Below are 26080 nucleotides of genomic sequence, written 5' to 3'. Positions count from 1 at the left end.
CACATGCAATTGTGGCCCCACCTCTGACCCCTGCCCTTGAACATGTCTGTAGCTCCTGGAAACCTGCCAGGTTACCCAATTGAGGCCAAGTGGAGTTTCCTCTGAGAGAATTAGGGACTGAAGCACTGTTTCTGTTGTTTTTCTCTGTCTGTATCAATAAACTGAGTAGGATGGTTATTGTCGTAATGATGACAGGATGCAGAAGTGAAGGTTCACATCCTCTTGCTTTTGAGGTAGGGGTTGATCCCCACCACTATGTTCCTTGAGACTGATTTTTCCAGTGGTCTTGCATATTCCGTGAGATCAGTACTCTGCCAATAACTTCTTTTATTTGAGCCAGACTTCCTAGATGTCTGTCCCTGTAACAGGATATTTAACACCACTAAAAGGGGGGTGGGGGCAATACCTCCATCACTAAGCCCCTTAAAGTGGGTGGCCATGGGTGTCATTCAGAGTGTAGACTTCAGCTGAGCCACCTCCTCTTAGAAACCAGGCAGGTCTGTGGCGTTCGCGTGAACAGTTCAGAAAGGTGGCTTTCCACACAGCCAGAGGGGTCAACCACCTACCCGGCAATTACACTGCTGTCAGATTGTAAATACACATTTGCAAATGCCTCCAAAAATTGTTCGGAAACAGCTTAGGCCTGTTCACGCAGGGCTAGTTACAGAACGTTAATGGGGAAACTCGCCCACCATCTGCTTTCGTGGTTGGAGCCAGATTTGCGCCATTTCCACATTTATGGGTATAAAGCAGCAGATCAAATGTTTTCCTCTGCCAGCTCTCGGAAAGTCAAAACTCAGCACAACGGACAGTGGCATGGCTGACCGATGAGTTTACCGTGGACATCACATCTTCAGCTACAACACAGTCTCATTAAAAATGGTCTGGCTTTCTAAAAATCTAATAATACTCAGGAAAATGGGAAAGTGCCATCATACAATTGAGGTTCTGTGGCTTTATTCAAGAACCGCCCCCCCCCCCCGATCTGGTGCAGGATGGCCGATACCATAATTAAACGAAGAAATCCCCGCGAACTCTAAAGCATGATATATGGTGATGCCCACGTAAGATGTGGTAGATTTCAAGGCACGCGATCCAGAATGTTTGTCTCTTTGGCTTTTGATTTGGGGATTGTGCTTGAAATCAGTGTTTTTCTGCTAGCATATTAAGACAGATAATGTTCTCGCTCCTGATTGCAGGCCTCTCATATTCCTTCATTTCGGTTATTTTGGATGATGACGGCCAAACCCCACCAACACCTAAAGTTGTCCTGTGCACGTCCCAGAACTCATGTTAAATGCAGACCATCCTGAATTCTAATTGCTGGCAACACCTCAAGTTTGGGTGAATATCCATCCAACCATTTTCAAGTAGTATGGTGTATTATTAGGGCTATAGCTCTGCTGTAACAGTGACCCCAAATTACAGTGGCAGAAATGACAGAATTGTATTTTTCTCCCGTGTAACAGTCCCAAGTGGGTAGTTCAGGATGGTGGGTTGCTTTGCTCCACAGACTCATTCAGAGAGTCAAGCTCTTACCATCTTTTGGCACTAACTTTCCTGCAGGAATTGTCTTCATCTGTGTAGTCATGGCTGGGTTGCAGATAAATCATGGAAAAGGGAAAGAGAATCCAGGGAATCTGGCTTGTCCCTTAAATTGGAGATGACCGCAAGAACGATTTTCACTCACATTCCATTGGCTTAAGTTAAATTTCAGAGTTACATTTAACTACACCAGAACTTAGGTAATGCTGTTTCTACCTGGGCAGCTATGGGCTCAGATTCAACGCTATTGCCAAATAAGAAAAGGAGGATGGATTTTGATGGCTGGTCAGAAGTTTCTGTCACATGTAACGACAGATAGAGGTATTACCTCCTACAAACAAGATGAACGCCACAAGATCATACATTTAACAAATGTTTATTAAGTGCCTACTATGTGCCTGATCCTTTTTCTTACATGTGTAAGGAAAGCATTGTTAGATATACTGTGGGTGAAATTATGCAACAGTATAAACACATTTTTCTACTTAAAAAAAGTTTTTTTTAAATTTTTATTATTTACTTATTTGGTTGCACCAGGTCTTAGTTGTGGCAGGTGGGCTTCTTAGTTGTGGCACGTGAACTCTTAGTTGTGTCATGCATGTGGGATCTAGTTCCCTGACCAGGGATCGAACCTGGGCCCCCAGCGTTGGGAGTGTGGAGTCTTATCCACTGCACCACCAGGGAAGTCCCCATTTTTCTACTTTTGAAAGACTTTTGCTTTTTCAGATAATAGAGGGGAACTGGAAAAAAGGCAAGGTTTTTACCCTCATATTGCAGGAAACATTCGTACCTGTCAAATTCCAACAGCTGGCTTTATTGTTGTTCTGTGGAAAAGCCCACACAAACACCGTTTAGAGAGTTATTTGAGTATTGGTCTCATAAATCATAACTTGCTTGTAGCACGTTTATGAAGCTTCAGTAAAGACTCTTCAGAGGATGACATCAGATCGTTGAGATCAAATTCAACCTCAAAGGAGGGTTTTTTCCCCAAAATAATTAAGGCAACAAACAAGGCACATTTTGCAGTCATTCCCCGGATATGATAAGTCACACCATCTTCAGGGTTCGTGTACTCAAAGCAGTGAATAATAATATGATGGCCAGAGCGTGTCAGGTGATTCTGCTGGTAGACGCTGGGATGCAGGAAATATTCCAGAGGCACCAGGAACACATTCTTAACTTCATCGGGGTTAGGCTTGGCCTGGAAGTTGGAGTCTATAAATCCTACAACAGGGGTTATCAATGTATCTCTCTGAAAGCAAAACACAAAAGATACAAACTGAGAAGTGAAGACATACCGTTTCAAAAAAAGCATGGTTAAAAGCCTGCCACTTCTACATGAGCTAAGCTCACAGGCCAAAACAGTCAGTTACATAAAACTCGCTCCATAAGTAAACTTTATGTCCCCCTAAATGGGAGTGGTCTCTGCCCTAACTGAGGCAGCATCTCAGATGAGTCTGAAAATGATATTTTTGGGGAACATAAATTGGTACAATCTTTGGGAACAGAGATTTAGTAATATTATAAAAATGTGCTCCCTTTGGCCCTGAAATTGCATTTGTGTGGATACATCTGTATGATAAATTCCTACCAGTGAGAAAAGATAAACGTACAAGACTGAAGCATTATTTGCAACAGTCCCAAACCAAAGTTATCACTGCTCAATGGATATTTAGGGTAGACCAATTACGACTATATCCATATCATGGGGTACGATGCAGCCCTTAAAAAGAATGTGATAGACACCTTTCCTTATCGGTATAGGCAAGTATGTGCCATCTTATCAATAGAAAAGCGACATCATATTAGTTGTGGCATATTCCCATTTGTGGAAAATGTTTTATATATATATGTGTGTATATATATACTGTTTTACATAACATATATGCTTATAAGTGGGGGATTTCTATTTGCAAACCACTACTGTGCTGAAATGAATGTAGGGTGCCGTTAACTGAAAGATACTACTGAAAATCTTGAGGGGGAGGACTGGAGTTTAGTGTAGGAGCTGATAAGGGCTGCATGACCTTGAATTAGAAAGTGGGAAGAATCAGGAATTCCTGGGAGAACTCCTAAGAGGAAGTGGGTGGGAAAATCCAGGGATACATTGTGAGGCTGGGGTTCTACAGGAGGATAAACAGGCCTGTGGAAAATTCTGAGGAAGGACAGCTAAAGCATGTTTCAGAACAGTGATGACTGGGACTTCCCTGGCGGTCCAGTGGTTAGGACTCCACGCGCTCAGTGCAGGGGACACGGGTTCGATCCCTGGTCGGGGAACTAAGATTCCTACATGCCGTGTGGTGCAGCCACAAAAAAAACAGTGATGACTCAGACCATTAACCCAAGTAACGATGAAAAGTCAACCTTTGGACCAGCAGAGGAGAATGGGAGCACAGACTTGAGACACCCTTAGAGTGGGAAATCTGGGGTCATGAGTTGCCAGAGGCCAGAGGCTTTGTTCCAGCAGCAGCCCTCACTGTGCCTGGCCCTGTGTGAAGGCTCAGCCTCTTCTGTCCCAGGGTTCCCCAAAGGCGGCCTCTGCGATGAAGACTCAGATGCAAGTGATTTCTTAAGGAAGTGGTGAGGAAGGGCGCGGGGAAGAAAGACGGGGAGGTGGGGAGCCAGGCAAGGATGGGGGTGGGGGGGAGCCAGGCAAGGACGCTGTGGGGGCCTGCGGGGTGTAAAGTGCACCTTCGAGTCTGTCCCACGAGATGAGGGGGCTGGGCTTTCATGCCGCTCAGTCATTGGCTGAGGACGGCCCAACTGGAAGTAAATCAAGGCAGTGCTGGCTCTCTGTGCATCGGGGAGGCGGTTCCAGTAGTCCAAGGGCACGGGTCTTGGAAGAAAGCTGCTGGTGTGTGTATCAGAAACACGGCCTGAAATGACTAAGAAGGCATCTGGACAGAGCCTGGAGTATTGCTCAGCACGCATCCGTGGCTGCTATTTCCATTCAAAGACCATAACCTTCTCTAGAATCCAACACCCTCCCCCTGATTCTTCACAACAACCTGCCCACGAGGAAGCTTGAACAATGGCAACTGGACAAGAAAAAACTTGCCCAAGGTCACATCCAGCTAACACTGGGCAGAAACCAGGATTCGACCACGGGCCTGCTGCCCCCACACTCAAATTCTATCAAACACGTGTCACCATATCTCCAAGATGGCACACTAGCGGGTGGCTTAAATACGACGGTGGAGCGTTCCCAGCTGCAGCTCAGATTTCATCCCCTCCCGAGGACTGAGGGCCACACTTGTTAGGCAGGTGCATGGAGAGTGACTTTGCATGGCAGTGCTGGCCCTTAAATTGGTATGTCAGAGCCTGAGGAAATGGGTGGAGGAAAAAAAATCAAAGCCTCAAAAGGAGATCATGGTTTAAGACTGAATGTTTCAGATGCAGAGTCAGGCACGTTTAACATGGTTCAAGCTTAGAGGAGTTAAGAGAGACTGTGGGATCTGTGGATGAAGCAGCATCTCTGGACATCCGGTCTCTAGAAACACAGGTGTCTGAATTGGCAGGGGAATAAAGGGTGGTGCGTGGCAGACATCCTAGGACCCATAAAACTCTGAATTTGGCCATTTGCTGGGTTGAAATGCCATGGAGACAGGCTTCTGCTGTGGACATAGGGTGAGGCAGGCTTTAGGGCCCCTGGAAGAAGCTGTAGGCTCTTAGAAACATCCCGGGAAGTCAGGGTACACCACTGAGATGTTACAGGTATTGGGCCTTTGGGAGGCAAAGAAAAGGATGGAGACTGGCAGGTATGGGCCACGTACAGAGAAAAAGGAGAACTGCCCCCGAAGTTCATACGTGTATGACAAAAGGACAAGCAGGTTGGGGGCTGGAATGCGTGGGAGGGTTAACGCCGGGTGTGGGTAAAAGCCAATGACACCCCAAAACATCTCTGGGCATTGCCCTGTGTTCCCTGGGGGACAAAATTACCCCCAGTTAAGAACCACTGGATTAGATTATGCTTCTAAGCATTAAATAAATGGCATTTTGGTAGCACATTTAAAAGATCCGCAAGGTCCAGAAAACAAAATGACCCTCAATCGCACTTCTAAACACAGTATACCTTTCTTGAAAGCCTTTGTTCATTCTGATTTCTCGTTGACGTGATCAGCATTATATCAAGAGCAGGTCATCTTAGAAACCTCCTGCTCCGGGAGCGTCTGGTCCACGGAAATCTCCTGAAGACCCATAAACACCTGTGAACACTGTTGTATCCTATCCCCTCAAGGGCAGAACTCAGTAGCTCCTGGGGACCTTGGAAATGGAGTTACTCTTACTTTGGGAACTTACAACCATTATGCGTTTTGTCAAGAGTTCTAAAATCAATCCCTAAGATGTGCTGGGGGATTTGCAGACATCCTCTGAAACGGGCTCCCAGTAGAAAACGTAGTTGAAGAGGAAGTAATTGACACGTATCTTGTTCCTTTTCTCCGTCTCATTTCTTTTTCATCAAGGATGCATTTATTGCCATTAGCTTCTTCCAAACGAAACCTCCCTTGAGTGGTGACCTTTCTATTTTTAAAATGGACCCAACTAAGACATATCTCAGCACTACCGATCTTCACAAAGGGCGGTCTGGTTTTCTAATTTTTAGGTATCAGTGGGATTCTTCCTTTGACATAAAAGTTCACCTGGAAGCCCGATATTATTTAAAACATAAAAAAGTTTACACCTACCTCTGACACGTGATGAGAACAGTTAACCTCTGTGATATCTTCCCTCAAGCCCATAAACCTAGCTTAACCAGGAGAAAAATATCGGGTAAACCCCAACTGAGGAGCATTCTAGAACACACCTGACCAGTACACCTCGAGAGCATCAAGGTCATGAAAATAATGGAAGGCTAAGAAACTGTCACAGATCAGAGAATATGGAGACATGACAACCAAGCACAACATGGTGTCCCGGATCTCATCCAGGACAGAAAGGAGGACATTAGTAGAAAAACTAGTAAAAGACAAGAGTGGAGTTTAGGTAATGGTAATGTACTAACATTGGTTTCTCAGTTGTCACCAATGTACCACAGTGATGTCCGACGTCAATAATGGGGGGACCCGTGTACGGGTATGCGAGAACTCTCTGGGATATCTCTGTGACTTTTCCGTGAATCTGTAACTATTCTAAAATTAAAAGTTTATATGAATAATGTTATACTGATAAAACAACGCTGTTATCCAACTTCATATTTACTCCTTCTAAAGTCAATTAGTATTTACTTCCTCTAAAGTCAATTAGTACAACAACGAAATTGTTGTGTTCAGTTCATATGAAATAAGGTCTGGCTATCTCAGCCCCAGGATTCATTTTGTTGTTCTGTTTGTTTGTTTGTTTGGTATATACTATCAAGGAAATCCTGCTTCACACAGAAATGCAGTTACAAGTAGTAACTGTTTGTAAACAGCTTCCCTAGTGATCTCAGGATACGGCTCAATTAATGTGACATGCAGAAACTTGGTTGCACGGTATGTGCAAAAATGAGTATCCTTAGAGCAAAAGTGATACCCTGGTAGCTTCCGAGGGGCTGAAATTTGGTATGCTCAAGTGTGTATTATTGTTTCAAGAGAATTCTCAAAATAAATGCACACTGGAGAAAAATAAATGTGAACTGAATGTTAATGAAACAATTCTGAGGCATCTGCAGGGTTCCACAGCACCTGGTTTGAAAACCACTGATGGAGTTCAGCCCTTTCATTTCTGGATGGGGAAGAAGGGGCCCATTCAGGAAGGGGGGCTTGCCTAAGGCCTCTTAGCTCACAAGGGGCGAAGTCCACACATGAACCAGTCTCTTGACTCGGTACAGCACTCTTGAGGGTCATGTTTGGCCAAACATGGAACCCTGAAGATAGCGTATCCACTGTGAGCTCATGAGAGTCTAAGAAACCCAGTTCCATCCCAAGCCTTACATCAAACAGCACTGGTACCAGGCGGCAGATGACCTCCACTTGATGAGGATGCAGCCCCACTTCCTCCTGGGCTTCCCGGAGAGCCGTGGCCACGTCATCCGCATCTGTAGGTTCGTACTTGCCTCCAGGAAAGCAGACCTCTCCAGGTGACCTTCTCAGCTGGATATGGAAAGAAAAGAGCTGCAGTGTGTGATTCCAAGCTTGGTACTGTTCACTCATTCAACAAGTATGCGCTGAATTTCTGTCTTGTGCCAGAGACCGTTCCCACACTCGTGGTAATAAGTGGGAATGCGACCAAAAAGAAAAGTTTTTTTTTTTTTTTTCTTGAATCCTTTTAAAAAATGAACTTGGGAAAAAAAAAAAAAAAATGAACTTGGAGAACTACCCTCACTTCTGATTTTTCTCTCCTTGCCCTCCAAAGATACCATACACACACAAACAAATTTACATGGATGAGGAGAAAAAGTGGAACAAAAGGAGAATGAAAACAGCAATGTCATCAGTCATCTTTACTGAGTGCTTACCATGTTCTGGGCATGCTGCTTCACGTGGATTTCTTTTCCCTGAGTCCTCAGAACAGTTCTAGAAGTGACTATTTTTTAAAGTGTTTGTTTAATTGGGGTCAAATTCACATAATATAAAATTAACCCTTAAGAAAAAAATTTTTAATATGTTTTTTCATTGAACTATAGTTGATTTACAATGTTGTGTTAGTTTCTGGTATACAGCAAAGTGATTCAGGTATATATATAGATACATATATTCTGAGATACAGATATATATTCTGATTCTATATCTATATCAGATATCTATATATATCAGATATCTATATCTATATATATATCATATATATATATATCTCTATCATCTATCTATCTTCTATCTGCCTATCATCTATCTGTCCTTCTGTCTATCATCTATCTATCATCTATATACTAACATCTATCTGTCTATCATCTATCTATCTATCTATCATCACCTATCATCTATCTGTCATCACCTATCATCTGTCTATCTGTGTATCATCTATCTATATCATCTATCACCTATCATCTATCATCTGTCTATCATCTATCTATCATCTGTCTATTTATCTATTGTCTATCTGCCTGCCTATCTATCATCTATCTATCTATAATCTGTCTATAATCTATTATCTATCATCTGTCATCTATCTATAATCTGTCTATTATCTATCTATCATCTATCTATCTATCATCTATCAGTCTGTCTATCTATCATCTATCTATCACTTATCATCTGTCTGTCTGTCTGTCTCCTGGGGCCCTGCTTATATGACTCCAGGGAGGGACACAGCTCCAGTAATGCCTCAGGGAATTTCTTACTCCCACAGCCAAATAGGGCCTAAAGTCAGATGTAATTAGATTGAAATACTTCTTTGAAAAAAAATGTGGCCTTTTCACATCAGAATTTATGGTCTAAGATGATTCTTACGTAATAATCGATAGGCAAAGCAACTCCGAGTGAAACCGAGACCCATTTTGGGGTTCTCTAGATTTTCTACATTACTGTCTGTCTGTCTGATAATATTAAAAATATATTTCAGTGCTTCTCTGGTGATTTTGGCAGAGCTGGGAACAGACCCTGGTCCCTGCTTCCCACTGAGTACCTCCCCTTGGAACTTGGATTTTCATCATCTCATGTGTTTATGCCACTGTTGCCAGACCCAGACCACAGAGAACCCACACATGTCTAATCCCAAACCCAAAAAGCTTCAGCTGATTCCTCAGCTTCCCCCTGACCCCACCCAAGGGATACTTCTTATTCTGCTTACAAAGCCTATTTTCTCATTACTGTGGCCTGTTTTGTTTTTTGTACTAGGATAACTTTGAAATGACTGCTTCCCCAACTTTTCCTCAGAAGTACCCCCAATAGCAAGGGAGAGTGACAGTACCCAGGGGTGTACCCAGGGGAACTCCATTCCCAAGCCCAACATTTCTTTAAAGTGGAACGATTTATCGTAAAAACTCAGGCCACACGTGCTAATGACACTAATGGTGACAGCTGAGACTTACTGAATGCTTGCCAAGTGCCAGCACTGATTTAGGTGCTTTACATTTGTTACCCTGTAGAGCCCTCACAGCAGCCCTGTGATGCAGGTACTAATAGCTTGTCCTCATTTTGCAAGTGAAGACATTACAGCACAGAGAGGGTAATTAATTAGGACAAAGTCACACAGCTTCAACAAGACTGCATTTGAACACAGGCAGCCAGCTTAGGGCCCAGGCTGTCAACATCAGTGCTCTAGAATTTTCACATTATACCTGGGGTGGGAGTAGTCTAAAACAGTGGCTCTCAGTGGGGGCAATTTTATCCCCTCCCCATCCCTGCTGAAACAGTAGGCAATGTCTGGAGACATTTGTGGTTCTCACAAAAGTGTGTGTGAGTGTGTGTGTGTGTGTGTGTGTGTGTGTTACTGGCATGTAGTGGGTAGATGCCAGGGATGTTGTTAAACATCCTATAATGCACAGGGCAACTCCACCAACAAAGAATTATCCAGCCCAAATGCCAATGGCTGGATAAGAAACCCTGGCCTAAAAGTATTTTAAATTACTTGCTAGCTAAATTACTTATTTTACTTTCCAAAACTTCTCCAAAACAGCCCTGTTATCCTGTGGCTTCATGTACCTCTCGAACATCACAATTTTGAGAGTACAGTTGAGAAGCTAGAACCTCAATATAAGTGCCAGTGACAGCATTTCCTGGGGTTTTCGCATGTCCTGAGACTTTAATGGAAGGAGCCTTCTTGTCACCTACCTTCTCTGACCGAAGGGTGAACAACAGGTAGAGTTTTCCTTCTTTAGCCAACAATGGTAAAAGGATGGAACATTTGTTAGACAACAAGTGAGAATATTTGGTCCCAACGTCATGTTTTCTTAAGCGGGCCTTAGCGTCATCTATCAAACTGTTTCTAAAATGGAAACAAACCAAACAGTTTAGTAACCAGAGTTATGATGTCATACAGAGTGAAGTAAGTCATAAAAAAAAATATCGTATATTAACGCATATATGTGGAATCTAGAAAAATGGTACAGATGAATCTATTTGCAGGGCAGGAATAGAGAGGCAGACATAGAAAATGGATGTGTGGACACAGCGCGGGAAGGGGTGTGTGGGACAAACTGGGAGATTAGGACTGCCATATATACACTACCATGTGTAAAACTGATAGCTAGTGGGAACCTGCCATGTAGCACAGGGAGCTCAGCTCGGTGCTGTGTGATGACCTAGATGGGTGGGATGGGGGGTGGTGGGAGGCTCAAGAGGGAGGGGATACGGGGATATACATATACATATAGCTGATTCACTTCATTGTACAGCAGAAACTAACAGAATATTGTAGAGCATCTATACTCCTAAAAAAAAAAAAAAGTTCCTAATCCTGACAGTGTTTCTGCTTCATTGTGTGTCCTGGCATTTACCATTTTTGAATCTCAGTGTACTTTTTAATAATATGGCAGCAGTAATAATACCCAAATCACATGACTGTTGGCAAGCTAAAATGAGACAAAAAACTACTAAGAACACAGTTCCGTACCTGAGTTCACTTCAAAAGCTAAATGAATTTTAAGTAATGGTAAATATTCTTTCAACAGTGCAATAGCTCAGTGTTGAAATCCATAATAATATTCAGGAAGACAGGTTTGCAGAGCAAGTCACGGTAAGCTTAGACCATCATAAGGTTAAGGACTTTCTCTTAACCTGGCCCTTATGTCACATTATCAAACCCTTGTCTTCAAATGCCTTGTAACAGTGGTTCCCAAACTTAAGCAGCAACAGAATCACCCAGAGGTCTTGTTACAACATAGATGGCTGGGTCCACCTGTGACTTAGTAAAAGCCAAGCATTTAGATTTATAACCACAAATGATGCCCTGACTCCATAACTATGGGTCTGTTTTGGTCCTTTTGACAGGTGTATTTTATTGCTGGTTTGTGAAGTGGGTTAAATAGTGTCCCCTCCCCAAAACAACCATTATTTGAAAACAGGATGGTATTTGGAAACAGGATCTTTGCAGATGCAATTAGTGAAGGATTTCGAGATGAAATCATCCTGGATTAGGGTGGGCCCTAAATCCAATAACTGGTGTCCTTATAAGAAGAGGAGATGACACAGAGAGACACATATATGGGGAAGAAGGTCATTTGAAGATGAGGCAGAAATTGGAGTGATGGTGCCACAAGCCAAGGAATGCCTGGGGCCACCAGAAGCTGCAACAGGCAGGGAGGGTCCTTCCCTAGAGCCTTCAGAGGGAGCATGGCCTTGCTGACTCTTTGATTTTGAGCTTCTAGCCTCAGAACTGTGGAAGAATACATTTCTGTTGTTTTAAGTCATCCAGTTTGGGATACTTTGTTATGGCAGCCCTAGAAACTAACAGTTTGATTTTAACTTTTCTATGGTTAGGGCAGTTTTGCATAAGGGGCAAAATTGGGTATTTAAGTGAGGCAGAACTGGTTTCAAAGTGTTAGGAACGACCTCTCTAAGCCCCCCTTTCCTCATCTGTGACATGTTGAAGATATTTGTGATGATTAAATGACATGGTTCTGTGGCTGACACTCAGGGTCCAAGGAATGGTAACATGTTATCATAAATGTCTCAGTCCTTAGGCAGTTGTTGCCAGAGATGTTTGCTAGTTTTTGCTTCTTTCTACGAGGCAGGATGATCAATAATGTGGTTGGGTAACAGCAGTGGATGTCAAAAGCGACCAAATGGCCTGAAAAGAGAAACGGAATGCTGGCACTGGAGGAGACTCCAGAGCGCATCCCGTGCACATAAGCCCGCGTCCAGAAAAGGAAACTGTCCCTACCGGGAATGCGAGGGACTACTTAAAAGTATGGCTTTTAAGAAGCACCCAGAACTGACCAGAGGGACCAGCAGAAGCAAAAGTCTGCAAAAACGTCCCCATTAGGGGGCTGGTCCTTGGGGTAATCGCCATAAAAACACCAACAGTAGCAGCCACCCCATTCTGGGCATGGGCTCATCTCACCTTCTTCCCATGCTTTTCTCATTAAGGTGAAAACACGATCACGTCCTGGCTCAGAGAGGTTACGTAACTGAGACCCAAGATCCCGACCTTGAACCCTGAGCTGCCTGGCGCGGCCTCGCAGTCCCTGAGGTCGGACTCCGGAGACCTGGTGAGCGGAAGAGGGAAGCCCTTGGGGGAGGGGTGTGCACCCACGATAGCCACAAACGGCTCTGTCTTTGGCGGGAGAAGCTGCGAAGGCCCAGGGACCCTGCGAGCGGCCAAGAGAGGTGAGCGCCCGGAGAGCGGGCTCGGAGGGTGGGCAAGGGGGCTCAGCAAAAAGTAGCCAAAAGGCGCCGGTCATACGTGGCCAGCGATCTGTTCGGCCTCGCCGCGATCAAGGCCGGGCCAGGCAGGGCTCGGGGTGCCAGGGCCGGGGAGGCTTTACCTGACTGGCTTCTGGGGAGCACAGGATCGCCACATCTTCCCCGGGAAAGTTTGTTTCCGGTAACTCCTCCCGGGGCGGGCGGGGGGTGAAAAACAAATCGCCCGGACGGGCATGCGCAGAGCAGCTCTGGACCTGGAGCGGGGAGAGAGGCGGGGCCTGGGGACGGATATGGGGCGGGGCCTGTGGCCGGAGGCGGGGATGGGGCGGGTTCTAGTGTCGGAAGCAGGACTGAGCCGAGAGCCGTAGGCGGAGGATCGGGGCGGGGCGAGACGTGAGGGCGGGGCTAGTGGTGCTTAAACGCCGCGCCCTCCCGGTCGCGCAAAGTAGCTCTCAGCTGTCCCTCAAATGCGGAGGTAAGTGAGGCATTCTGAAATTGACAACAGTGAAAAAAGAAAAAAGTGAAAATGTAGTGCTGGTGAGTTGAGAGGATTCTTACACTCGCACTCACTGTTGCTAGGAGGTCAAGTTGGTTCAACTTTTCTGAACAGCAGTCAACACATGACTACCCAGCACGTACTTTGTGCTGGATGCAGCTCCCGCAGTGAGCGAAAAGACACCGCAGAGCTTACAGTCAAATGGGAGAGAGAGACACGAATCAAAAATTACATAGATAAAGCAGAAGTCCTTAGTCCCTGGAGAGCATGTGAGGGAGAAACAGATCAGAAGGCTAATCAGAGAGATTGACAGTGGAGCTGACGTCGAAAGCAGCTATTCTACAAGTGTGGTCCTGGGACCAGCCACGACCGTCCACATCAGCACCACCTGTGTGCTGTTAAAAATAGGTAGATTCTTGGGTCCCACCCGGGGGCTGCTGGATCAGAAACTGAGGGCAGAGCACAGTGATCTGTACTGGAAGGGGATTCTGATGCGCCGAGAGGGAGAAGGGCAGGGAGAGCGTTCCAGGAAGAAGGACAAGTTTGTGCAAAGACCCCAGAAGTAGCTGGAGAAGACCAGTGAGAGGGAGCCTGGTTTGAGCTGACACTTAAGAGGTCACTTCAGAGGCTGAAGGCTAGGCTGACTTCTCCATCCTGCACAGAAGGTGCAATGCCTGGGGTCCTCAATAATTTCAAGACCCCATGAAAATTCTTTAATTTTAATTTCTTCTGAAGGAAGAAAATGAATACAGTAATATGCAAAATATAATAATGAATCCAGCCTGGCTTATATTCATCTTTATACCAATGCAATCTTAAAATAGAATTCATTTTATTATTTTATGGAGGAAGGGGTGTCAATAAACCCAAAATTACGTAGGGCCCATGAAAATCACAATGTGGCCCTGGGTCATGGGACAGTTGGGCCATGGTTCCCAAGACCTTTAAAACCACTAAGCTCAGGGCTTCCCTGGTGGCGCAGTGGTTGAGAGTCCGCCTGCCGATGCAGGGGACACGGGTTCATGCCCCGGTCCGGGAAGATCGCACGTGCCGCGGAGTGGCTGGGCCCGTGAGCCGTGGCCGCTGAGCCTGCGCGTCCGGAGCCTGTGCTCCGCAACGGGAGAGGCCACAGCAGTGAGAGGCCCGCGTAACGCTTAAAAAAAAAAAAAAAAAAAAAAGGACATTTTGTAGAGTAGAGCCCTGGGAATAGAGGAAAAGGCTTTGGAAGCCACAGCAGATGGAGGTTGACCTTCTTTCTAAAGGAATAGGAATAACAGGTCTGGGTTTTCAGGAAGGTCTCTGTGGAATCAGGGTGGGAGATGGATTGGAAGTGAGGAGAGATTGGAGGCAGTTGGGCGGGGGCAGCTCTTCCAAAAGTCTGCGCTGAAGGAACTAGAGAAAAAATGCTTTAAACCTTCTGAAAAATCCACATCCATACTCCTGACATCAGAAAATCAGAATGTAGCAGGAGTTTGGATTGCCTTCATGTAAAAAGCAGAGTCCTGAGATGCTTTGCTGTATACCAAGGCTATATGCAGGGCATCTAATTTCAAGATCAGAAATACTGCTGGAAAAACACTTAGCTTTTATGGCTTTTGTAATGCTGGAAGCCATAGCACAGGGAACATCACAAGGTGAAATGCATCATAATAAGAAGATATATATATCTGCAAAACAATACAGGATTCAAGATTAATGGGCAATGTCTTTTAGAGGAAATGACTTGTCTCTGTAGCTTTTGCACACAGATTTGTTGTAGTGACGTAATTCTGGAAAACGTGTTGAAGAAAAGCGAAGCTATAAAAAGCTTCAGGCCAGCCTGCAAAGCCAACACCTCCATGTGCATTTCTCTCAAAAAAGCACATCCCAGGGGCCAGGGTGAAGCTTATCTGCAGTCCACCCACCTGGAAACATTGTCGAGCAGCACCTTAAGGCCAGGCCTGGGTGGTACAGAGATAAAGAAAATACCAGCCAGCCTTTGGAGCAAAGGAAGTCTGGGGAAAAGACCTGCAACAATAAGGGTTAATGCCAGATAAGCGCTCTAATCGGGGAGGGGATCCAAAGTGCTCTGGGGGCCAGGAGCAGCGGGGAAGCAATTCATTCTGTCTGGGGGTAGGCAGTGGGGTCTAGGTAGGCTGTGGCGAGAAGGTAAGGTATAAGGAAACACTGAGCACTTAGCATTACTTTCCTAAGGAGATAAAGCTCAAGAAATGGGAGTTTCCTCCACTCCTTCCTCAGTTTGCAGAGGGTCTCTAAACTCTTGCAGGGAAGTCTCAGGAGACAGCTTTCAGATTCGTTCTCACGTATCCATCAGGGGATGACGGTTACAATTGCTGGGCTGGGTATTGGAGGAGTAGACACTTCTCCCATCACCTTCATCCACTCCTCACCCCTCCCCCTGGCAAGTCAGAGAGAGTTAAGGAGGCATAGCCTTCTCCCCTTTTAGCAGAGGAAGATGACAGTGTTGTTTGAGGACTAGGTTGAAGTAGAAATTCCTTTATGAATGGGTCAGGGGTCCTCAGCATCAATATCATCTGGGGGCGAGGAGCCTGTGTGGACATCTAAGCGCCCCGAATCCCACCCTACACGTACTTATCTCAGGGTGAAATGCATCCAGGAACAGGCATTTGTGAGCAAGCTTCTAGGTGATTCTGTTGTAAGGGTGAAGACACTAGTTTAAGTGCTCCCAAGGGAGACGTTTGATGTTGAGAGGATAAGGCCACCTCCTTTGAACACTGAGTGATGTAGCATCCCCAGAGGGAAGGCAGTTGGTGCCCACCAGTGCCAGGAGGTACCCTTCCTGGTAGCACTGGAACAGTCTTCCTTTCTGGGCTTGGGAGTTGGCAACTGGGGCAGGTCCAGCTCAGGAGAGACTCCAGGGAAGTTGAGTGGATTGTTTTGTACAAAGTGGGCTGAAGTGTACAGATCCCTACTTAATGGGGTCCTTGCTTTTTGGTAAAAGACCCATTAAAAAGGAAAGAGCTTGTGAATTTGGTTCAGCATGTTTTCAAGGCTGAGCGCTCATTCTTGGGCTTGGCATCAAGTTGGATGTTGGAGATATAGGGACACCTGACGGTTGATCCTCGTTGTTGAGGACTTTGATGTCAAATATGGCGGCAAGTACCTTCAGTCTGCGCAAGAATCTTCTGGGGGCTAATTAAACATGTAGTCTCTCGGGCTGTGGCCTCATTCGCCATACAAATGCATCTGCATTTGCAACCAGACCTTTGCATCATTCTGATCTAAGTCTGCACTTTGAGAGGGGGAGAAATGGGACTCGAATCTGAAAAAATAGAATAGAAGAGTGGAAATCAGCCAGGCCCAGGAAGTCTGGATAAGCACTTCAGCCAAGAAGTCGATGACCTGAGGCAGTCCTTTATTTTTCTGGCAGCGAGTGTGGACTGGGAACAAAAGGTTAGATAAGGAATATTGGAAAAATTCTTCTAGAACGGCCCTGGATCACAAAAATGTAAATTGCTGGGAATTTATTTCCTGGGACTGCCAATGTGGTTTTTCAAAGTAATTCATGACGTTTTTTCATTCATGTTTAATTTTCATTGTGTAACAATAAAACAGATATACGCTGGTATATTAAAATGCCTTAAATCTCTGAGTTTCCGTGATCCAGACCTGCCAAAAACTGATGGGCGCCCATCTTTCACAGATTTTTCTACCCTTGTTGGGTCTCATTTCCGTACACATTTAGAAATGAGATAAAGATTAGCTATGTTTGATTCCTTTACCGTCATGTAATCTTTGTGTGATGGAACGATCAAGTAGGTTTAATTTCCAGTAACAACTGTGCTGGGAAGTTTGTAATTTAAACGAAGGCTCAGCCTAGGATGCGTGGAATGGCAAGATGGTGCAGCGCCATGAGAAGCAGTCTGGTCTCAGTTAGCTTGTGAATTAGTTGGGAAATTGGCTTAAGATTTTCCAGTGCATGTGGGAAGCTCAGCCTCTGTGGAAGAAACAGATTCTGCTCTACAGGGAATTCATCCTCTGCGTCCTCACCTTGGCGTTGGGTCTGCCCACCAGGAACTCACCACTCAACCCTGGTTAAACTCTTTTGCTTGTACAGGTTGGTGAGAGGAGATGGAAACTCACATCCCTCCCCAAATCCAGACTCCACCACTTACCTGGCTTGGTGCCTTAACCAACCCATTCTTTCTTCCTCAACAGAAACCATGCTCTGTGTGCTCTGCTCACAGGGACTACAGCGTGGCCTGCAGCCTCTCCTGGTGTATCTGGGACAATGCCAGTGCCAGGTGGGCAAAAAGACAGATGGAGACGCTCTTTGAGATGCCTTCCGTTTGCTGCTAGCCTCTGGTTCCATGTGGATCCTTTGGCTGGGCTGTCTTAAAGTGACCACACAGTAGTCTTGTCTGGGATGGCGGGCATCGGTCATGGTTTAAGGTCTTCAGTGGAAGCCAGAAAAGAACATGGGCTGTCGTGAAGTAATTTCAAGGGTCTGATGATGGAGGATTGTACTTCTAGCAGCCACTGTCCAGTAGAATTTTCTACAATGATGGAAATGCTCTCGATCGGTACTTTCTAGTACAGTGGCCACTAAACGAATGTGGGAATTGAGCGCTTGAAATGTGGCTAATGTGACAGAAGTAAATTTTATTTACTTTTGGATAGTTTAAATTTAACCACTTTTAAAGGCGGTTACCATATTAGTACAGTCAAAGGGTTTCTAAGTCTCCTTCTGTCCTGCAACCTTCTTGGAAACATCAGCTCAAGTCCTCTACAGAGGGGGTTACCGTATCTTCCAGGTTAAAAACTTAGTTTGAGAAAAATTCTTAGAGTTTTTTCCCTAGGGTATTTTGGGGAGATGGAGCTGAAAGCAAGCATCATTACTTCTTTTCTTTTACAAAAGAAAAAAAGTAAGCTCACATACCCCGCAGTGGGCACCCATTCCTATCCCACCACCTATCACATTAGTGAGGGCTTTGAAACCAGGTCTTTAGTTTTACCCAAGACAATAAGCTGTTACCAACAAAAATGCTTATTTGTTTATACCTACTACATGACGTGAGCTGTGTTGAGTTATATGTTGGGCACAACGGTTGGCTATCATACCTCTCTTTAAATAATTAATATTGTGGAAGTGGAAATAAAGTATTTTCCGAAGTATGTTCCAAGCAACCTTAGACCCACGGGGGCACTGTGGTCAAATATATTTTGGGAAGACTTCATTTGGTACCTCCTCTTGCAGGTATGGAACCTGTTTTAACATGTATCAACTTTAATAATAGAATAGCCAGTTACTTTAGCAACAAAAGTGAGTTTACTTGAGAAGAGCCTGAGGAATTGCAATTTGGGACCTGTAACTATGGCAGATCATAGGCAAATCCAGAGAACAACGAAGGGGAATTTGCTTTTATAGGGAAAAAGGTTGGGGGTGGGTAGCTGGGAAGGGCTATAAAAACCAAAGAGTCCATTGGAGGATATTGGGAGCCCAATGTATGGAGGTTTCTCATTGGTGGGGCTGCGCCAGTCTCTGATTGGCTGGGCTGTTGGGCAAAGAGTTTTCTTCTTTCTGCTGGACAGTAAAGCAGACGACACCTTCCCGTGGGAGATATAGGTGCTGTCTCAACCTGTCTGGAGTAATTGACTATGCATGGCAGGGGCCTGAGACCTCCCCCTCCAAGCCTGTCCTGCCTCTCATTTTATCTGAAGTTCCTTTAATTCCACACATGGTAAAGTTTTCCAAATATTCAGCTGTAAAGAAATCTCCCTTACTTTGTTTAGCCCAACTTTTCTCTGATGTACTTGGCCACAGACTTCTTTTTGCCCCCATGATATCCACTAATATTGATTTGAACTGGTGTTTTGTTGGTGAATGTAGCTCTTTGGGTGGTGCTACATTAGAGTGATGGGTAAGGAAATAGGGGAAGGATGAATCATTTCCTCCTGAGGGTAAAGGACAATTTCATGGAGAAGCCTGAAGTTGCCACCATTCCTTATTCCCTCACCCTGCTTTCTTTTCTTCGTGGCATTCATCACTAGGTGATATGACGCATATTTAGTTTTCCTTAATTCTCTGCTTCACCGCCACTAAAATATACTCTCCAGGAGAGAGGGTACCAGTGCATCTTTTTCCCTCTGCTGTGGCCCCAGTACCCACTTCATCCATGCATATCTTTTGACTGAATATGGAAAGAAAGAAGACATTTCAGCTGGGCTTTGAAGGAGTGGAAGGGTTTTAATAGGCTAGACATTCATTCTAGAAGGAAGGAGAAACACAGAAGAATAAAAGCACTTAGCAAGTTGTTGGGAAGCTGGCTTTGTTTGAAGACACAGTGCGATCTTCCAGTGGCAGGAGATAATACTGCAAGGATTCACGGAGGCCAGTACATGAATTGAGAGAGAAAGAGGGAGAGGGAGAGAGGAGAGAGGGAGGGAGGGAGAGAGAGAGGGAGGGAGAGAATCACCTTATAGGAGCATCTTCTAAGAGGGTCAAGATGTTGGAGTTACCTCGCTATCTCCAGGAGGTCCTGGCTTCTCTATTGAGGAAGAGAAAGTGCTAGAGGAGTAAGCCACTCTCTGTTTTCTGGAATTCTGGCCAGGTTACCAGCCCACAAACAAATCCACTGATATATCTGTACCGATGATACACACGCATGAAATACGCCTGGTACCTGCTTTTATACATTTTTATAAGATTGTGCATTTAAAATGAACTTGCTCCGTTGTATCTACAGGGAAGCAAAAGACATAGCCTAAAACATGCAAACCAGTGGCTCTCAAAAGTTGCCATCCTTATAAACGTGTCTTGTCCGGATGTTAAGGAGATGAGTCATCCTTCTGGGAAAAAGGGCATTGCCCGTCAGGCTGTATTTCCTCTCTGCTTTGTCATTCAGAATACAGATGTGCTTTAGAGGCAGGGACAAAAAGCAGAACACGTTTCTTTTAATGTTGTTTGTCTTTCTTCCTAATTAAAGAAACGTTTTGTTCCCCGAATAGATACTGGGCAGCTAACTAGGCTAATTTGTACAGCCTCATGGGAAATGAGATGTTCATCGTTTCTACAACGTGAGTCCTGTCCGACCTTGTGTAGAGATTAAAATGTGCATCCTGTTCTCTCTAGGTAAGAAGGTACTCCCCACAGAATCTCCCTCAACCTTGGCAGCCCCAGAGTTGCTAGTTTCCCCTCCTGGACCCTCTGCCAAAGTCACGTGAGTATTACGCTCCTTACGCCAACTGAAGGATGGTGAGGTCAGTAGCAACACATCAGCATCAACAACAACCACTTATGTTTCAAGCCCTGTGTGAGGCGTTGTAGGAAAGTGTGCTCATTGCTTTACACGGACGGGCTTAGTTAACCTTTGTAACCACCCTCCGAGGAGGGGATGCTTTTCTTTTTTGTGTGTGTGGTGAGTACACTGAGGCAGCGAGCAAGCAGATAGACAACTGAGCATCACAGAGCAGGTATATCTGGGCTAGGATTTGGATATAAACCATTTCACTCCAATGTCCATATCCACTCTGTGACATTTTGCTCGAGACTTTTTAGGTCTATTTTTCTGTGTCCATTTGATCGCGACTTAATATATACATACATACATATGCGTGTATATGAATACATATATGCCCTCTGATGTCCTTTATTTGTGATGTATACTCTGCCTATTAAAAACTGGTCTAAGACGATTTGCTTGATACAAAACTAAAGACAACTGGAGAACATGAATCGTACAAATGGGAAAGAGGAGGAAATCGTACCAGAAGCCAAGGGCAAGGTGGCAAGATGTTCATGGCATTGAAGTTTATCTTTGAACCTCCGGGGAGCTGAGGGAAGGAAGCAAGAAGCCTCCTCTCTTGCTCATTCCATGTCTATGTCCTGCTAAATGTTTCCAAATGACATTTTCCTCGTAGCATGTCCGCAGATGATAGGCTCCTCTAGCTCTGGGGAGGACCAGGGCCCCCATCTCTCTCATAGAACAGAAGACAGAGTGAGAATAGATCAGCATCCAAGTCTTAAGGCTGTGCTGACCCCTGAGGGGTGGGGGCATTGCGTGTGTGTGTATACACAAGTGTGTGTGTTTAACTAATGATGTTTCCAGAGACCTGACCTTACAAAGTTCTAATTGGCTGTGGTCCTGGACTCAGTACACTAGACAATGCCCTGCAGAGATGAAAGACCATCCTTAGTAGGATCTGACTTAAGCAACTATGCAGTCCACAGAAAGGCAATATAGAACCAGCAGGAGCTTTGAAACAATGGGAGGAGGTTGGCGTTGTTACCCATGGGGACTGCGCATGGGTTGGGTTTGAGTGCTCTGGAGTCAGATGAAGTGAGTTCAAATCTTGCCTCAGATCTTGGCTAGACGTTTACCCTGGCTACGTAAAAAATGGGACCGCCTCGAGGGCTGCTTTCACACCTGTTGAGATGATGTATGCAAAAGAGGATAGTCAGTGTCTGGCACATAATAAATGCTTCATCAGTGGCAGTCTCACACGTGCTGATTTGTAGAGATCTTATTCAGTTGATTGTCACTCATTTTGATACCTTATTACACTTATGGAGATGCAAATGCAACTTATTTCAGCTGCGTGTGGAGGCATCACTATTGTTCATCAATTTCTAGTTCTCTTTTTCTTCCTGGATGTACAGGAGACTACTCTTCCCAGCTTCCCTTGCAGCTAAACAGAGCCATGAGACTCGTTCTGGCCAATGAAACGTGAGTGGAAGTGATGTGCACCACTTCTGGTTGAGAGAGTGAATAAGCCACAGCTAGGTCTCCAGTTTCTGCCCTGCACCAGGATCTGGGACCACAGGCTGAGGGAGCTGTGTCCCAAGATGGCAGAGCTCTTGTAGCCTGGGGTCCTGAGTGACTGGGTGGAGCACAGCACTCCTCCCCACTACCACCACCACACACACGCGCACGCACACACACGCGCACACACACACACACACACGCAAGGCTGGACATGCTATGTGATCATGAAAGGGACAAACCACTGAAAATCTCTTTTATTTACTACTCAGCCCATTCTATCTTGACTAGTACAGATTCCCAGAATCCAGAGGCAAATTTGATACAGTGGAAACAAATGTCTCCAATTTCTATTGAAATTAAATTCAAGGCTCATAAAATTATGATTGTACCCTTTTGCTTGTACCCTTATTAAGAGATTATAATCTTCTGTCTAACAAATACTGATATCATGTTAATCAGAGTGAGGTGTTTTTCTGTAATACTACATGTTCAGCAGTTTTCATTTCTGTTGGGTTGTTGTTGTTACATTTAGATCTTGGAAACATTCCTTATAGTCCAGTGTGTATCTTACCACAAATCTATCAAATCAAAAACATATATATATACACACACACACACACAGGTATATAAACTGTATATGTGTGTGTATATACACATGGTTTTTGAGAGTTTTATAACTCAGGCTTAAGGGGCTAATGGTGAATCTAGAGAAAGCTGAGTCAGGGGTCTGGTCTGGGGTTTTAGGAATGCTCCGCACAATTCACCATCTTTGAGAAACTGAGAGGACTTGCCAGGGAGGATTGTGCATTGGCCCCACCGTGCGTGCAGTAAGGATATCAAGGCTTCTTCCCTCATCTGGAAATGAGACAGAGTGTCCAGCAGGGAAAAAAAAAAAACCACACCCAGAAATGTAGGAGACTAGAGAATACACTGCTGTCTAGGGCAGTGGTTCTCAGATTTCAGCCTGTATCGTCACCTGGAGGTCTTGTTCACACAGGCAGCTGGGCTCTGCCCTGGAGTTTCTCATTCAGCAGGTGTGGGGTGGAGCTGAGAATCTGCATTTCTGACAAGCACTCGGGTGACACTGCTGCTGCTGCTTCAGGAACCACACATTGAGAACTGCCACTCCAGAGCCCTGTTTGTCCAGAGGTGGTCTCTGGATTGATAGCGTCTGTATCACCCGGGAGCTTGTTAGGCTGCAGAGTCTCAGGCCCTGCCCCAGACCTCCGTCCCCTCTTCCTTCCTTTATCCTTTTGTGACTTTGGACCAGATCATCTCCCTAAGCCTCCTTTTCAAAGGAGCCTAATAACAGGATCTACCTCTTACGATTGTTTTGTATCGTTAATGTGCAGAAAACTCTTAGAACAACTGTGGGCATATATTCTCCTAGGAAGCTTTTCAAGTCTTGGCTTCTATCATGATTTCTTATACGGATGTCTAAACACAAACTGTGGGCTGTGCTGATGGCTGAACTTGCGAATCAATGTCTCATTTATCTCTGTATCTTGATAGCACTTGGCACAAGTCCTTTGGTACCTTAGATGCTCAGTAAATGTTGGGTGAATGAATGAACATGCAGGTGTCTGTGTGTTGTCTGTGTGTTCGCTCTACCTTTCAGCAGAAGGAGGGATGTACACACTCAGGTCCTGGGGTGGAAGGAGCTCAGAGCATTGGAGGACCCCAAAGAAGACCAGGGCACTGCAGGAACGGAGGGGGATGGACAGAGAGTTGAAGAGCTCAGAGAGATGGGCGGGGCCAGATCATACAGGGCTTTTCCTACCATGTTAAGGAATTGGAAATTCAAACCTCTTTTTCAAATTAAGCATCGCGATCACTCTAACAGTCCTCTGAAGATTCTCTCCCGAAACTGCCTCTGAGCTGCCATATTTTTGAAAACTGTGTTTATGTGGCAGCTGCTGCCATGAAGCTTTGTGTTTTGCGATTACTCCTCTCGCTAACAGCTGTCGGCTGCTTCTAGAACTTTGTTTACCTAATTTGGTTAGGCTGGTACGCAGACAAATGGGCTTTGATATGATAAATGGTCCATGAAAGTGAGAGGAGAAGACACACAGCACTCATTTCCATTCTATCCAGGAATAAATAAAAAGGTTACCAGCTGTGAAAAACCACCAGATTAGAAGCAGATTTCTGACTGTCAGCCTGCTGGGAGATAATCTTGTCAGCGTGACCTGCAAAAGTGGTAATAATTTGCAATTATGTACCAGCCTTTCTCTTAGGACACACAAACGCTTTCTAAATATTTCCCTAATGTCAGTGAGGCAGAGATGCTGGGATATTATCATTTTGCAATTAAAAAGTCATCTTAAAAAGAAACACTTTAATAATCTTTCTCAGGCTGCGCCTTTGGAAAGCTTCTCAAGCCGGTGGTTTGGGGAGGGGAATGACTACCTGATTGTGTTCCCTGGACACCTAAGAGCTTGGTGCTTGCATGTGTGTTTCCATGAGGGCCTCTTTGTTGAATGCCGGAGCAGGCAGCTTTGGTTTCCTTTACAATGCTGCCCTGTGAGATAGATTGGAGGGAGTGAAAGCACTTTAACCCACGCATCCTTCAGAACCGGCCGTACCTTACTGAGTCCTGAAGGTCAAGAGGAATCATGGCGGCCAGCTCCTTGTTGATGTCACTCCAAGAACTTTCCACAAGCTTGCTGGAAGAGGGTGTCTTATTCATGGGCTGCTGAGCAAAGTGTTTTCTTTGTTGGTTGTTGGTTCAAAAACTTCTCTAGAACAGAGACCAGGAGGTTTTCCAGTCACTAATGAGAGCCAGGCCTCTGTGCCAGGGCTATGGCAAGGGCTCCTGCTAGGAACCGCGAGAAATGCAGGTTCTAACCTTGGTTTTGACAACCACTCACACTGCATGCCTTCAGGAAAATCATCTAACTCCCCTGAAACATTTTTTTCCTTTATCTAAAATGCGTATCTTCTAAGAGTGTTGAGAACACCAAGCGAGGTAACAGAAGTACAAGCAGTTTGAAAATCACAAAGGGATACACATACCTGGGGAAGGATTTTTATCATGTTATATGGAAAAGAGGCCTGAGCTCAGGCATTCTGACCCCTTTTCCATGCTGACCCCGATATAACCGCTGCCCCATCATCCAAGTCTGTTCCCCCTCGAACTGGAGGGGCAAGTCCATGGTATACACACTCTCTTTCTCTTCCATTGTTCACCCATCATAATTGCTGTCAGTTATCATCCCAGAACCCATGCAGAGCTGAGTCTGTCTTGGTACAACACTCTTGACAGCCAATTCAGGTTACAACAGTTCAATTACAATGGTCATCTGAAATGAAATGAAACTGTCCGCGGACCTCTAGCACTTCTTGATAGCTCTTCCAACGCCCCTGCAACTTACAAAGGGAGAAGACTAGAATGACTACATAGTTACCACCCAGCAAAGCATTGCTTGGCAGAAATATCTAGTCTCTGGGGAAGGTCCCTGGTGGAAGGTGCCAGAGAGTGATGGTCACCCAACGTGGTGTCTGTTTCTCAGCCCTGCTGTCAAGACCTGTAGGACTAGTCCTGACCAACAGCCTTTGAACAGAAGCGGCCTGTGTCGCTCCTGGGACAAAGCATGGAAGATCCTCCTGGCAGCTCTTCCCTGGGTCTTACTACTGAGAAGGCCATGAGTTCCACAGGGCACAGCTACCAGATGGCAAAGTATTCATTATCTCAGGCTGCTGGGGGACAATTTGCTTGGGCTGCTGTAAACAAGGTATCACAAACTGAGTGGCTTAAATAACAGAATCATGTGATCTCACAGTTCTGGAAGTTAGAAGTATCAACACAAGGTCAAGGAAGTCAAGGTGTCATCAGGGTTGGTTCCTTCTGATGGCTGTGAGGGAGAACCTATTCCATGCTTCTCACCTGGCTTCTAGTGGTTTGCTTCCAATCTTTGGCATTCCTTGGCTTGTAGAAACATCACCCCATCTCTGTTTTCATCTTTACATGGCTGTTTCCCTGTGTGCATGTCTCCAAACTTCCCCTTTTTATAAGGGCGCCAGCCATATTGGATTAAAGGCCCACCCTACTCCAGGAGACCTCATCTTAACAAGTTACATGATGACCTTAC

General features: G+C 45.2%; 1 protein-coding gene across 1 annotated transcript; it reads right to left on the bottom strand.

Moving 5' to 3' along the window:
- Nucleotides 1–2428: 2428 nt before the first annotated feature.
- NUDT7 (nudix hydrolase 7) lies at nucleotides 2429–24678 on the bottom strand. Its single transcript, XM_065898404.1, has 6 exons — nucleotides 24575–24678; nucleotides 23601–23687; nucleotides 12890–13021; nucleotides 10236–10389; nucleotides 7458–7616; nucleotides 2429–2797 (listed from the first exon to the last, which is right to left on the bottom strand). Exons 1-6 carry the CDS (start codon nucleotides 24676–24678, stop codon nucleotides 2429–2431), a joined length of 1005 nt encoding a protein of 334 aa, XP_065754476.1.
- Nucleotides 24679–26080: the final 1402 nt, after the last annotated feature.

The sequence above is a fragment of the Phocoena phocoena genome, chromosome 20, assembly GCF_963924675.1.
Source record: "Phocoena phocoena chromosome 20, mPhoPho1.1, whole genome shotgun sequence".
In the NCBI taxonomy this organism is placed as follows: Eukaryota; Metazoa; Chordata; class Mammalia; order Artiodactyla; family Phocoenidae; genus Phocoena; species Phocoena phocoena.
Note: the sequence above shows the minus strand (reverse complement) of the source record. Positions and strands in the feature narration are given on the sequence as shown.